General features: G+C 37.5%; 1 protein-coding gene across 4 annotated transcripts in view; it reads right to left on the reverse strand.

Moving 5' to 3' along the window:
* UTRN (utrophin) overlaps positions 1-13373 on the reverse strand; it is a 352485-nt gene that overhangs the window by 212666 nt on the left and 126446 nt on the right. For 3 of the 4 annotated variants that reach the window (XM_085055625.1, XM_085055624.1, XM_085055627.1), the window contains 4 exons: positions 12563-12700; positions 11593-11745; positions 4969-5160; positions 3463-3635 (listed from right to left, as the gene is read on the reverse strand). In XM_085055625.1, coding sequence (XP_084911751.1) covers positions 3463-3635; positions 4969-5160; positions 11593-11745; positions 12563-12700 — 656 coding nt within the window. The remainder of the gene's footprint in view (positions 1-3462; positions 3636-4968; positions 5161-11592; positions 11746-12562; positions 12701-13373) is intronic. The other variant, XM_085055626.1, reaches the window with a different exon arrangement.

Below are 13373 nucleotides of genomic sequence, written 5' to 3' on the forward strand. Positions count from 1 at the left end.
ATATTTCACTGTCATCATCTTTGCAGCCTCAGATTAATGTGTTGCTTAACTTGAAGGGCAACATGTTCTAGCATGGAACAGGCAGAGTTATCACAGTCAGAAAGTTGTTTTTTAATAAAATAGAGTTTTCTTATGTTAACAAGCTAACAAGCGAGAGCATGAGAAAATCATGTCAGAAAGGAATAGAGTGGCTTGCTTTCTATTTGTTGGTTGTTAACTATTCCAAACTAATAAAAAGTCATTTTTAAAGACATAAGAGGCCAAGGCTACTGTTAATCAGAGGACCCTCTATATTGACTGAGGAACGATCTCATTTGCAGCCCTTTATTGCAACAACTGCAACGGTAAAGACTCCAGGGTTATTGCATGGCTGTAGGTGCAATCTGAAATTAGCAGTGTTAACATAGATGTCTATAATGGAGCTTTAAAGAGCTACCATTGCAACTATTTTTTTCACTTATTAAATTCAACGATCCCAGAGTTCCTAGTAAGATTATTTTCATTAAAATTAAATCTCATTTTTACAGAACGTCCATATTTCTTGACACACACAGAGCTTATTTGTTATTATTAGTATTCAAATTGGCCAATTCCAGGAAAGAGGTCTTAAAAATCTCTACCTAAATTTTTCTAGCCTTATCTCCTAGTTCTACCACTTCAGTTTCTGACACATAACTTGATTCAACACCCCAGACTAACCTGTAGACTGACCCCAAATCTCAGTCTCCCTTTGTCACATACATTTCAGCCTAAGCATATTGTCTCATGATAGTAACTCATTCCACATTTAATGAGAAGATATATTCTAAGCACTCAAATAGATTAAAAGAAGGTTTTATTGGCTTACTTAAAAATTGAAGTTTTTGAGGGTGTTTTGACCACACGACATTTTCAGAATACAAAATTTTACAACTTCAGAGGAGAAGACTGAAATACAAAGTTTTAACTTCTGCTATTTCTGTTGTGAGACTACAGTTCCACCAGTATTTTGAGCAACAAGCCAAGTGTCCCTCCAGTTTTGAGTCACATGCACGTGCTGCTGTTTCCCTACAGACTGCCTCAGCTGAAAGCTAGAAGTACCAAACTCCTGTGACTACTGCACCAAAACTTGGCTATCCTTTGCCTCCTCTGCAGGAATCCACTGCATCCAAACCACATCTCATTCCCAAGCCATCAATACCTTTAGCACTGGGGGAAAACCCATAGCAAAAGGAGCAGAACTAGCAAACCAGCACTGCTGCACACAGCTAAAAGCATATGAACATACAAACAACACATTTTACTCTACACATGCCCAATTCCAACTGTAGTCAGCTGGAGTTAGTTGACTGCTTAGAAACTTTGCGACATTTAATTCAAGTTGTGCTTGGCTTCATCAGAGCTTTTATCAAAGGCTTAACTACTTAGCTGGCATTCAATCACAAAATCTTTACTACCTCTGAAAACTAAGTCAATCTTTTGCCAGAGGCTTCAGATGCTGCTTCTCCTAATTTTGTCAAAATCTCCACCCACTCCAGAAATAGAAAAAAGCCAAAGATGATTAAGGAGATAGTCGTCTAGCTTATACCTAGTGCAACACTAGGAAAAGCAAGATTAAATTTGGATAAGAAATCTTCTTTGTAATGGAACGTATATAAAAATACTAATGCCATTTTAATGTATTTTAATATTGCAATTAATGTCTTCATTAATCAAAGCGCATAGTTCTATTAAAATTGCAGTATTTTATATATTCAGGAAGCTATATATCATTTATCTAAATTGCTAGTCCAGTAGCCCTTTCTGTATGAATATCAAGCCAAATATTATTAATATGAAAAGCTTTACAAACTTCATGAAGTTCAAGATTAATGTGTATCAGTAAAGAAAGGTGATCTGTTGCATTCTGCCTGCAACAATTAATTTTAACATTAAACTTACTCTTTGATATACTTAACCCTTTTCATTAAGAAGACTAAGTTTCTGAGTAGCCCTGGCAACTTAAAGCAAATTTGAGTAGTAAATGAAACTGTACTCATACTTACAAAATGGTAACATTAGTTAAAACTTTTCAAGAAAGTTACAAGTGGAAAAAAAGGCATAATTAAAGCTTATGGCATACCATATCTATAAGGACAATAAAACAGCTGCAGGCATATAAATATGGATGGGTACCACATTGTGGAGCACTTGTCTCCAAATACAGCAGGTGACCATGAGCACTCAGCAAGAGCACAGAAAGTAGTACCTAGCTGTTCTCTAAATAAAAAACCCACAGTGAAAAAATACTGTCTGCAAAGCTGTTAAAAATCTTGATCCTTCACTGATCCAGGGCCCCAGAATTTCTTGAAGTCTCTGTTTAGATGATACCACCAACTGATTTTTATATTCCTACATGTACATCATTGCTCTGAGAAAAGAGTTGAAAACATCACCTTCTGTAATACGCACTCTTCCTAATAACACCTCTTTAAAATATACTACCACATGTGTTTGATGTCAGATTTCTGATGCTACAAAGCAAGTAAACATGCCTAGGCATTACTTTATGCTCTACAGAACTTCTGCATCATCTATTAACTTACACCATCATTAAAAAAGGATCACTGTAAAAGCAAATTAACTACAGTATGAGCCTTAGCATTTAGTTTTAAATTTCATAGAATAATTTTCTGTCATTAAGGAGTTGATTTACATAGCAGTAATCATCTCAGTGTCTACTGCTGTCAGCAGTGTGAGCACCTTCAGCTTAGTAGTAACTTCCTGAACACATTCTTTCACACTTTTACAAATTCTAACTTAAAATACTCATCTAATACACACTTTTCCAAGTTTGACTAAGTGGTGTTGAGTTTGTTTTTAAACATTTAAAACTAATTCAGATAATGTATGAGGTTTAGCATATCTTCTGTAAGCGGTGGGGAGAAATCAAACTTTTTGCCAAAGTGAAATTACAGCTATTTGTGGAAAGGAAATTAAGAAACCTATTTCTTAAGCACCGATTTTAGTGTTCTCTTGTTTTCCTAACCACAAAATTTTCTCATCAGGTGGCCTCTCATCTTCAATTACTTACAACAAATATTACTGAGAACTATCAGAGGTGCTGTATTTTACAGACTCCATTCTTTCAAACTGCTTCCTTCCTTCAATCAGCCTCAAATTCTTTGTTAAAAGATGTCCTACTCAGCATTATTCTTTGCTTTGTGATAGCTTTACAAAACCAGGATTTTATGTTTTATAAACAAAATGTTCTATTTTATGAAGTAGCAACAATCAGCTTCATAAAAGCAGCCAGACTACAATTTCCATGATAATGGTTTCATTATTCAACAATTCTAGAAATTATTTTGTAATACCAACGTATTAAAGTGGATTACTCCCAAACTCATCTTCATCATTAAGGCACATTTAAAAAACTCTTATATAAACATGTATATAAAATATTTACCACATGGCCAGAGAGACCAATCATCCTTGACTTACCACTTACGATCATTGTACATTCTATTAATTCTGTCCCATTCTGCATTCAGCTGTGTTAGTGCATCTCCTATTTGTAATGCCTCAGGTCCAGATGCTTCCAATATAACATCAGGCTGCTTCTCATGTATGACTGCAATTTGATCCCCAAGTTTATCCAAAATATCTTTTATGTTCTGCAAGCACAATAATGATACAAGCCATGAGGAAAGTCAACACCAGCAGGAAATAAAAGAGAAATACCAAAAAATAATGTTTTCAAAATGCTGTTCCAAAAAAATCAGCATCTAAAATAAGACCATGACCAACACTGTATCAGCAGTTTACAGTGTAAATCAGTTTTAATAACTGAACTGAATAGTTCATCACACCTTTTAAGAATGTGTCCTTTCAGCTTTTTACAAAAAGGATGAAGTATTTTATATATATCCAATTTGTCTGTAAGGTAAAGGGACACACACCATACTTCTCAAAACAAGAGTAATTTCCGTATTAAACAAATCTGCCCATGTCATGAAGACACTGTACATATTCTATCCTCATGTAAAAAAATGGACCACAAAATGTGACTTTATCATGCTTTCATGTAACCTCCCATATGCACAGAACTGCAAAAGCATAAAGCTGCATAAAGGTTTAGATTTAAATGACAAAGTTAATCAATTTCAAATACCATTGAACTATGATGTGAAAATTCCTTTAAACCAGATACCGTTTAAGACTGCCCTGGTATTCAGAGGACAAATAATCCATGCAGACAGTGGAATTTACTTATCTTTCTGAATTTAAAACAGTAATGCTTCTAAAAATTCTATGCTCTGCTATTTGCTTTTTCTGAAAATGTCCTTAGAACATACCAAAACTTCAAAAATCAGATGAGACAGCTGCACCAAAATGAAGTATTTTAAACCCATCTTAACATAAACACTCCTAATTGCACTAGTTCTTGGTGAGAGGCAAAGCCTGACTGCACCTCTATTTCCTCATTATTAATCACACAGGTAAATCTACTGGCTGATAATATGGAGGAGGAGCTTAAAACTGAAAGAATATTGCTGTTTTGCTAATCAGAACAGGTACCATCATCCTCAGGCCTCATATATAGCTTCATAAAAAATTCAAGAATCACCCTTTCTCCTCTTCCCATGTGAGTAATTGCTTTCACATGATGTAAGAACAGCAGCTGTATTAAGGTGATCAAGCAGGAATGTAATGAGATTGGCTTTAGCATTTCTCTAAGCGTTATGTAGACTATGAAATAAGTGTCTACAACAAATTAAACCTTACTCCCTCAACCTCCCACCCAGCTTTCATGCTGGTACACTTTGTATCCAGATTATACATAGAAAAAAAATTTGTCAACAGAACTGTCATTTTTTAGTTTTCAGTGCATACTGATCCTGTATATACCAAGCAATACCACAAATATAGCCATACAGTTAAAGGTGGTGGCCTTTATTCTGTTGTTTCCCTTCTCCACTCTGAATATAATGCTTAGGCATGCAGTACCTTCAGTGCATCTTCCTGAGCTGAAAAATCTTCGTAGATGCCAGTATTTAGCTCTGGTGCATTCAGCAGCAGTTCAACATCAGCCATGGCCAGCAAAACTTTGTTGATTTCAACCAAGTACTCAGCCGAGAAGGGCAAGGTCCTAACTCCTGTGGCAAATTGGCCTTTTAACCTCTGCTGGACAGGGATTGCCTAAAAACATGAGAATCCATTTTACATTGCAAACAACAATCAATTTTATGAAAAAAATCCTAAATAAATAAACTACATTCGGAATAACTACTTTTCAACATTGAAAGACAAAACAAAGACCTTTCTAGCACAGTTACAAAAATTCAAAAAGCTGCAAGTCCTGCAGAGGACAGTTTATTTATTTTAAAAGGTAGAAAACAGTAGATATCATACTTCATAATGAGTCTGTATTATTCTTGATTAAAACTCCAGCCAATAGGATGGGTACTTCTGTTTCTCTTACTTTGATCTATACCATTTCCAGAAAAAACACTTCTTGTATGAGCCTGTATCTCATTGTGCTACAACCTGCACCGCTTTCCTTCATCACCAATATACCAACTTACTGAAACAGTTTATTTCCTATCCATATTCTTTTCAGTAAGCATCCCCACCCATATTTCCTAACCATTTTTTAAAAATAAATTAGTGCTCCACTAGTACTCCAATATTTTGCAGCAATAAAAGACAGTAACTCCTCCAGAGCTTGGCAATTGTTTTCTGCTCTGGCTGCGAGACCAGGCTATACAGCCCAGTACCATGTTAGCAGATAAGAGAGTAAGAACAGTAATTTAATGCAGCTTTTTCTTGGCTCACAAATGGTGAGCTGGATTGAAACACTGGGAAATCTGCTACAGGAAGCTATACCTCTGCCATGGCTGGTGAAAAATTAGCAGCGGCAAGTGAAGCAGACTGACAGCAGTTTTTAGCTGAAAAAGTTTTTTGTCAAACAGGATTCTGTTACCATCTCTGAAAACAGCCCAGATCTTTAAAATCACAAAATAAAAAAAAGCCACCTCCAAATATTGACGAATTCAAGCAGCTTTAAATCACCATGTTGTATTTGGTGAATTTGAGTCAAGCAAGACAGAGGCACAGGACTGTAATCTACTAACAGCTGAGAACACACTTAAGAGAGTGAAGAATAAATGTATGTTCATAGCAATCTCAGCCAGTGAATTTTACTTTGCAATTTGTCTGAGCTGGGTGCACACGTGAAAGTTCCTAGCACATGTGACAACCAATACAATATTAAATCCCCACTAACAAAGTGGCTTGCAAATACCTCTCTATATCTTCCTCCTTCACACGTTTCTGAGAATGTCAAGTAAGTCACTCAAATTACCTGGAACCTAACATAACCAGCACATGTAGCACAAAAGAAGCAAGGACTGCAGCAGAAAAGATATGTTCACATATATTCACCATTCAGGACTTCGCATGCACTGAATGTTCCTAAGGATTTTCTTTGATTTGTGTGGTTTTGGGGTTTTTTGTTTTGTAAAGTAGACAGTCATCCCTGTACTGGAATTTGGGACAAAGCTTTGCTTCTTTACCACCAAATACAATTTGCTTTCAGTCACTCACTGCATACCAAAGAAACAGGATGCAAAAGTATATACAAGTCTAAGTCTACTAAAACCAAGTTTACAGAAAAGCATCACAAACTACTCAGTACTGCTTTTGATTCAGTACAGCAAGCAAGCACCTCAGTCAAAAACAAGGCTTACTCCATATACTTTAGCTATAAACCCAGCATCTTTTTCTCTGAAGCTCCCCAAATGCATTTTCTTGAGGCTCTGCATATATTTTATCAGCTTCCATAAATGAAATTCAGAGCAAAAGCCCAAGGCTTAGACAGTGGTATGATTTCCTGTACAAGGAGTGGGCCCCAGTTCCAAAGAAATCAAAGTCTGTGCAACTCAAAGTGTCCTTTCCCTAACAATATGAAACAGGTCAAGGTGAGAAAAAACCACCAGGATGCCTGTTACAGCACAGCCATCTGCAACATCTTCACAAGGTGTTTTCTCTAACTCCCAGTTATTCCATAAGTCCCATTCTCAAACAGGCACCAGTCCAGAATCAAGACTTCACCCAGATGAACAGGACTTTACTATGTTTCTACTTTCCACACACTCCTTTGACTCTCGTTAGAAAAAACTTGCACAAGATTTAAAAGAGTATATGATGGTGTGCAGCAAACTTGCTCTGTACTCGTCAGCACTGACATATTCTGAAACTTTCTGCTTTCCCAGTAACAGTATCCTGGGCCAGATTGCTCTCTTCTGCTAAGCAGTGAATTCCTCCTGGTGCTTTTCCTCCAGAGCAGCCTCGTTGCTAATCTCCTCCAGCTGCCTCCCATCATAGAGATGAGGCTTCCTCCTCTCACAACCCTCGTTCTTAAAGGTGAACATATGTAAGTGTTATAAACACATTAGTGCTTTACTGCAGTAGAGTTTTAATTGTTCATCTGTTCTCTACCTTGCATTGCAGACTGGAAGCAGACTCTCTCACATTTACCTGACAAATACCTAAATATCACAGAAGCTGTTTCTGGTTGTTTGGCTCTGGGTTTTTTTAACAAATTTAAAAAAGCAAAACAACTCAGATAAGCAAACTCTTTTCACAGAATCAGAATGGCTGAGGTTGGAAAGGGACCTCAGAGATCATCTCATTCCAACCACCCCGCCATGGGCAGAGATATCTTTCACTACATCAGGTTGCAAAAAGCCTCATCAAACCTAGGGCAGAACGCTTCCAGGGACAGGGCATCCACAGGTTCCCTGGGCAACCTGTTCCAGTGCCTCACCAGCCTCACAGTGAAGAATTTATTCCTAACGTCTAATCTAAACCTGCCCTCTTACAGATTAAAGCCATTGCCCCTTGTCTTATCCCTCCATGCCTTTGTAAAAGTCCCCTCCAGATTTCCTGTAGGTACTGGGAGGCTTCTACAAGAATCTCCCCAGAGCCTCCTCTTCTCCAGGCTAAAACACCCTTCTCTTAAGCAAACAGAAGTAAAAAAGTAAAAGGTTATTTAAGAGGAAGCCTGACTGGATGACTTAATAGCCCTTTTCTACTTTCAGTGTTGACAGAGCACGCTTAATAAATGTGCTCTCTTTTTAAATCCTAGCAAAAATAAAGGATTGGGGGAATAAAGGGAATACTCTTATTAGTGAATATTCTATAATAATAAGGCCACTCAATGAGAACTGCTAAAATAATTTTAATTCAGGGGTCAAATAAAAATGTGTTTCCTCCTATACTCAGCATACAGTTAAACCTGCAATTCAGAGTTCAGTTTCAGATTCTTTTCCCCCTCCCCTTTTACACTTAAATATATTTTGAAACAAAAACTACCAAATATTCAAGTCAATGAGATTCTCTGACTTGCTTCCAAGTGGATTTTGGAAAATATTGCCCTAGAAATTAACATAAAATTAAATCATTTACCTCCTTGGATGTTTAACTATATAAGCATTTTAACCAAAGGTGTTTACCCAGTCAAATCTCAGATTCATTGTCTTTGCAAAAAAATACTCTTTTGATTAGACACACTAACTTTTTAACCATTCCTTGCCCCTCTTCTCTTACACTCGAAATATTTCAAAGCCATGTTTGTAGAAAAAGGTTTCCCAAAGCTCATGTCCATTTAATTTGTTGTTCTGTTAATTAATGCAATCAGCAAACAATCATTCATATTTAAGTAATCCAGAACCCTTCCTACAAAAAGCACACTAGAAAAACAAATACCTTTTTTTATTACAGAAATAACACTCCAAGAGCCTTCGAGATGATGTCTGCTTCAGTTTACATGAAAAAATGCACTGTGCCTGCAACTGCATATTCAGTTACCATCTGCAAAATTATCATTTTCACTTCAAAACAACCACCTAAAACCTGGAAAAATCTCTCATGAATTTAGGCAACTAATTACCTCAGCAATTTAAGGTTCAATTTTTTCCTTTCCTTCATTCTGAACCAAGCCAGAATAGTCCAATTTAAATAATTACTAAAGCAAAGTTAGAAAAGGACTATAGTTTGTATCTCCTTTGTATTGAGGAGATACAAATTTCCAATGCACACTTTTCTTGCTAATGGATTTGTGGCAACACAAGGCTTACTCAAAAGTACCTACTATGCAGAAGTAATACTACCCATATTTCAGAGATATTTTAACTCCATAATCCCTAGAAGCACAAATGAGGAGGAATATTTATGATCCAGCTACTTCCAGCAAATCAATATATAGATATGACCTTCAAGCACCATAAGTAAGTCCTGTCCTCCACACTTGCTTACAAAAGCATAAATAATGTATTACAGAAAACCTTAATTGAAGTCCACTCCTGAGCTCAGCAGCTGAAATCTTCCTTTTCCTCCCTGTTTTGTTCCTTTTAGACACCAGTTTCTCTGTCCCTCCTCACTACACTTTCATACATCAAGGTGAGGGCTTAAGCCACCTGCACACCAGTGGGTCAAGAATTCAATTTAGTGCTTCTCAAGCCCTGAGCTGAGATGAGCAACAAGCACTGCAATTTTCAAGTCTGGTAGCTCCAAGAAAATTCTGGAGCAACTGTGATTGTCTAAAATGATGATAAAGTTTGGGAAGACTATTTCTCCCCTCAGCAATGTTATGGTCTCATGCCATTTTCAGTGTTCAAGATTGATTAGTAGAGACAGTGAAAGAACAAGCCATAGACATAAAATAAGACCACTTGAGACAGGCTGGCTTAGCACTCAAATATCAGAAATCTAGAGGCACAGGCACGTGAAGCAAAAGCAGCAGTTTGAGTTTCCAAGTTTCACACCAGTAATGAAAACTGCTGTGGTCCCTTTCTGAAAGTCTAGCTGACCTGGACAAACCAGAAACTGCGTCTGGAAGAACAAGGATGTTTTTATACAACTTAGCTAATTCTGAGCAAGGATAATGTTCCTCCATCAATCAATAGTCTATTGTAATTGCTACAGTAATCCATATTTACACGACAGTCTGCATTCAGCAACCAGATTCAATTATCCAGGAATGGATCTAGTAGTACCAGGGATTAGCTGCAATATATCCCTTAAGAAAAGGGCTTTACAGGAAACAAAGTATCTTCCCTTAGATAAAACAAACTGTAGTGAAACCAACAAGTCCCACTAGTGACAAAGAAAACTGTTCTGTGTCAAAAGCAGACTGGCCCCAATAGCAAAGAGCGAACCAGGTGCATCATTTTTCCATTTCAATCCAGTAACTGATTCACTCAAAGCATCTGATGGTCAAACAGAATAACTGAATAGTGTCCTTTTACTTTAAACAGCATGGATCCCCATTTCCTTCCAAAAAATTCCATTGCATCAATCAGGTCCCAAGGAGCTTATGTCACCAGAAGAGACTGCTGTAGACCCAAGAGAGCAGTCAGATGTCAGATAGTTCAACAAACTCTGGGCCCTCTTATGCTGTCCAGCTCTGCATGGGAGGCTTATCATGTGAAACAGTCTTTCTAAAGAGCAGCAGCTTAAAAAGGTTTCCTTTCACAGCTGGTACTGAGTGGTACTGTGTGACCAAGGACAGCAGACCATCTATCACTGGCAACTGAATTCACACAGCACTACCTGTGAACAACGAGCACCACATTGTGATTTTGTGGTATGAGTCTCACAGGGAGCCAGACCCTTCTACCCCTGCCCCCAAGTTAATTGGTGCTGGGTTAAAAAGTTACAGAGCAGTCAAAAAGATTGATAACTGTTAATTACAAAGCTTCATATGCAGAAATTGAGAAATACTTGACAGATTACCTAGCCCCCAAGCTTGTTCAAGGAATTACTGCTTCACAAGGTTCTTCATTGTTATTGCCTAAAATATTTATGCAATTACTGCGCAATCAAAGTGCTTTTAAGGATAGAAAGGAGAAATAAGAGAGATTTAAAAAACGCCAACAAAAAAAATCCACAAAAGCACAAAAAAAGCAATCAAGAAAGCATCTGTACCCTCAGAAACCAAGATATGCAACCTTCTGGGCAGTAAGTTTTATCAGAGCCTGACACCACATTAAATCAGCTGTGAAATTGTTTGTCAAGACCCACATACACATTATCAGAAATATTTCAGCCTTTGTTTTATTAATATTCATTGTGTACAGTAATATTCATTACAAGAGGGCAGTTATCCCTCTCAAAGCACTTGAGGCAGGAAAAGGCAGTGGAGTAGTTACAACATCCTGATCACAGGATGCAGAGGCACTGAATTTGAGCCTCAAATGAGGCTTTTATCATACCTGCACCAACCAGATACTGAATCAAACTGTTTGAGCTAGAGTTTTAAAAAGGATTAAGTGTAATCCTCATGGATCAAGACTGACAAGAGAAACTCTCCTGAATCAGACCCACTGCCCAGATCATGCTCTAATATTTGGGCCTGAAGGACTAGATCTTTTGAACTTATGATGACTATGTAGAAATCCCAAACTAGAATATGCTGATAACTTCCTAATGCAAAATGACTGCTGTCATTTTGAAACACTTCTTTCCACAGACATGTCAAAAGAAGATCCATTAAACCTTAGTATAGGAATCTCAAAAGTTCATACACAGCATTCATTGTTTGCTCTAAGAAATAGAAGCCTCATTTACCTGTAGTTTTTGTTCCTCCTCCACACCTTGCAGCCCTGACAGACGGTCCTCAGCCTCATTCAGCCACTTCATTAGACTATCATGTTCCTTCTTATACTGGGAGAACACTGGAGAGAGCTCCACCACCTGCCTCCTCTGATATGACCTGCACTCCTACATGCAGTGTATTAGGAAAATGCGGTATAAAAAGAGGGAAGTAGTGAACAGAATAGGTCTTACTTATTTGAAAAACAAAAGTACTTGAGGGATTAATTTGAAGGAGTGAATTCTAAAATATGCAATAGTACTAATTTATTTTTGTAGTAGCTAATTATATCTCTCTGCATAGACATGTAATCAAAGCCAGCATGAGGGTCTTGCCCTGCACCTCTGAACTACACCTTAGCTTGGCAACTCTAGCATGATTCAAACAGGCAAGCTAAAAGGAACATCTTTGTTCTAGACAAAATCATTTTTAACACAGCATGTGTATGCAAGCACCAGAACATACCACAGTCTGCAATTACTACCAATACCCTCTATAGGAATAAAGAGGAGCAGGTTCATTCACAGAAACGGCTTCAGCTGAGAGGTCAACAAATATGTTTGTGTACATGTGTCTGTGGAGTCACCCTTCCCACAGCCTGGTGGTGGACATAAACCTCTGTTCAAGGGCCAGCAAAGACAGGTGAAGCTAACACCCAACCCAATGCATTTATCTGTGTAAATACATAGGGTGGCTCTCTGTGAAGCTGTGAAAAGGACTTTAAAAATCAAAACCACTCCCCCAAAACTCAGAAATGGCAAAACTCATATTTTGGAATTGCAAAGATTCAGAGACTCAGATTGCATGCACACACATCTAACTCTCCCCCCAAGAACCATCTACACTTAAAAGAGTCGTAAATTATAAAATACAGATTACAGGTTGTAAGTGGGATGCCAAAGGGAAAACTGAATAAATGAGCTGTAGTGACTCTCATAACTGTACCTGCACACTGCTGTACTTTTTCTGCAGAAGCAACAACTGTATGCGGATCTTCTCTCTCCTGTGGTCCTCCATAGGCTGCTGGAGCAACTGCCCTCCTCTCTGTAAAACTTCTTCAATCTGAGCTCTTTCTTGATCCAACTGAAATTACACAAATCTCTATTATCTACAGAAATTAATTTTAGAAACACTAGCTGCTCAGATATTACAGCAATTGTACCAAACTTTTGTTTTATTATCCAAATGGGAGCCAAATAAATTCAAGCAGAGATTCTCCTCCACAACTACCAAGTCATAAAATCCAACTTGCTTATTCCATAAGCTTTATAAAGAGATGCACTGAAGGAAATTTAATGAGCCAGCAGTAGGCAGTCACATCAATAGGGTGTTATGACTTTAGCTCCATTTCTATTCTAGGCATTCCTTGACAAAAATAAGAAAGCTCAGAGCAGAACAGCCCAAAACCAAAAAATCAATCAATATAAAAAGAGTATAAAGGGAAGGCTATGTTCTATAACAATAGGCCCTTCCATAGAAATCGTTTAAAATTTGCTTTCCACAATATACATGGAATTTTCCATAGCCTTATAGTCAGTTTTCCAGCTCAGTTGATAGTATTTGAGCTGCTTAAAAGGAAGGCAGATACATTGGCCTGACAGGAATTGACCAGATTTTGTAGGTAACAAGGCTATAGTGGACAAGATGCTAACAAAACTGTGACAGTTTCATATGGGTGAAGAGCAGAGGCTAGATAAGAATCTAGAAGATACATTTTGTTAAAATTTTTATTTCCAACACAGAGCCACATTACACA

This window comes from Lichenostomus cassidix, chromosome 3, assembly GCF_008360975.1.
Source record: "Lichenostomus cassidix isolate B80296 chromosome 3, HeHo_3.0, whole genome shotgun sequence".
NCBI classification, from domain to species: Eukaryota; Metazoa; Chordata; class Aves; order Passeriformes; family Meliphagidae; genus Lichenostomus; species Lichenostomus cassidix.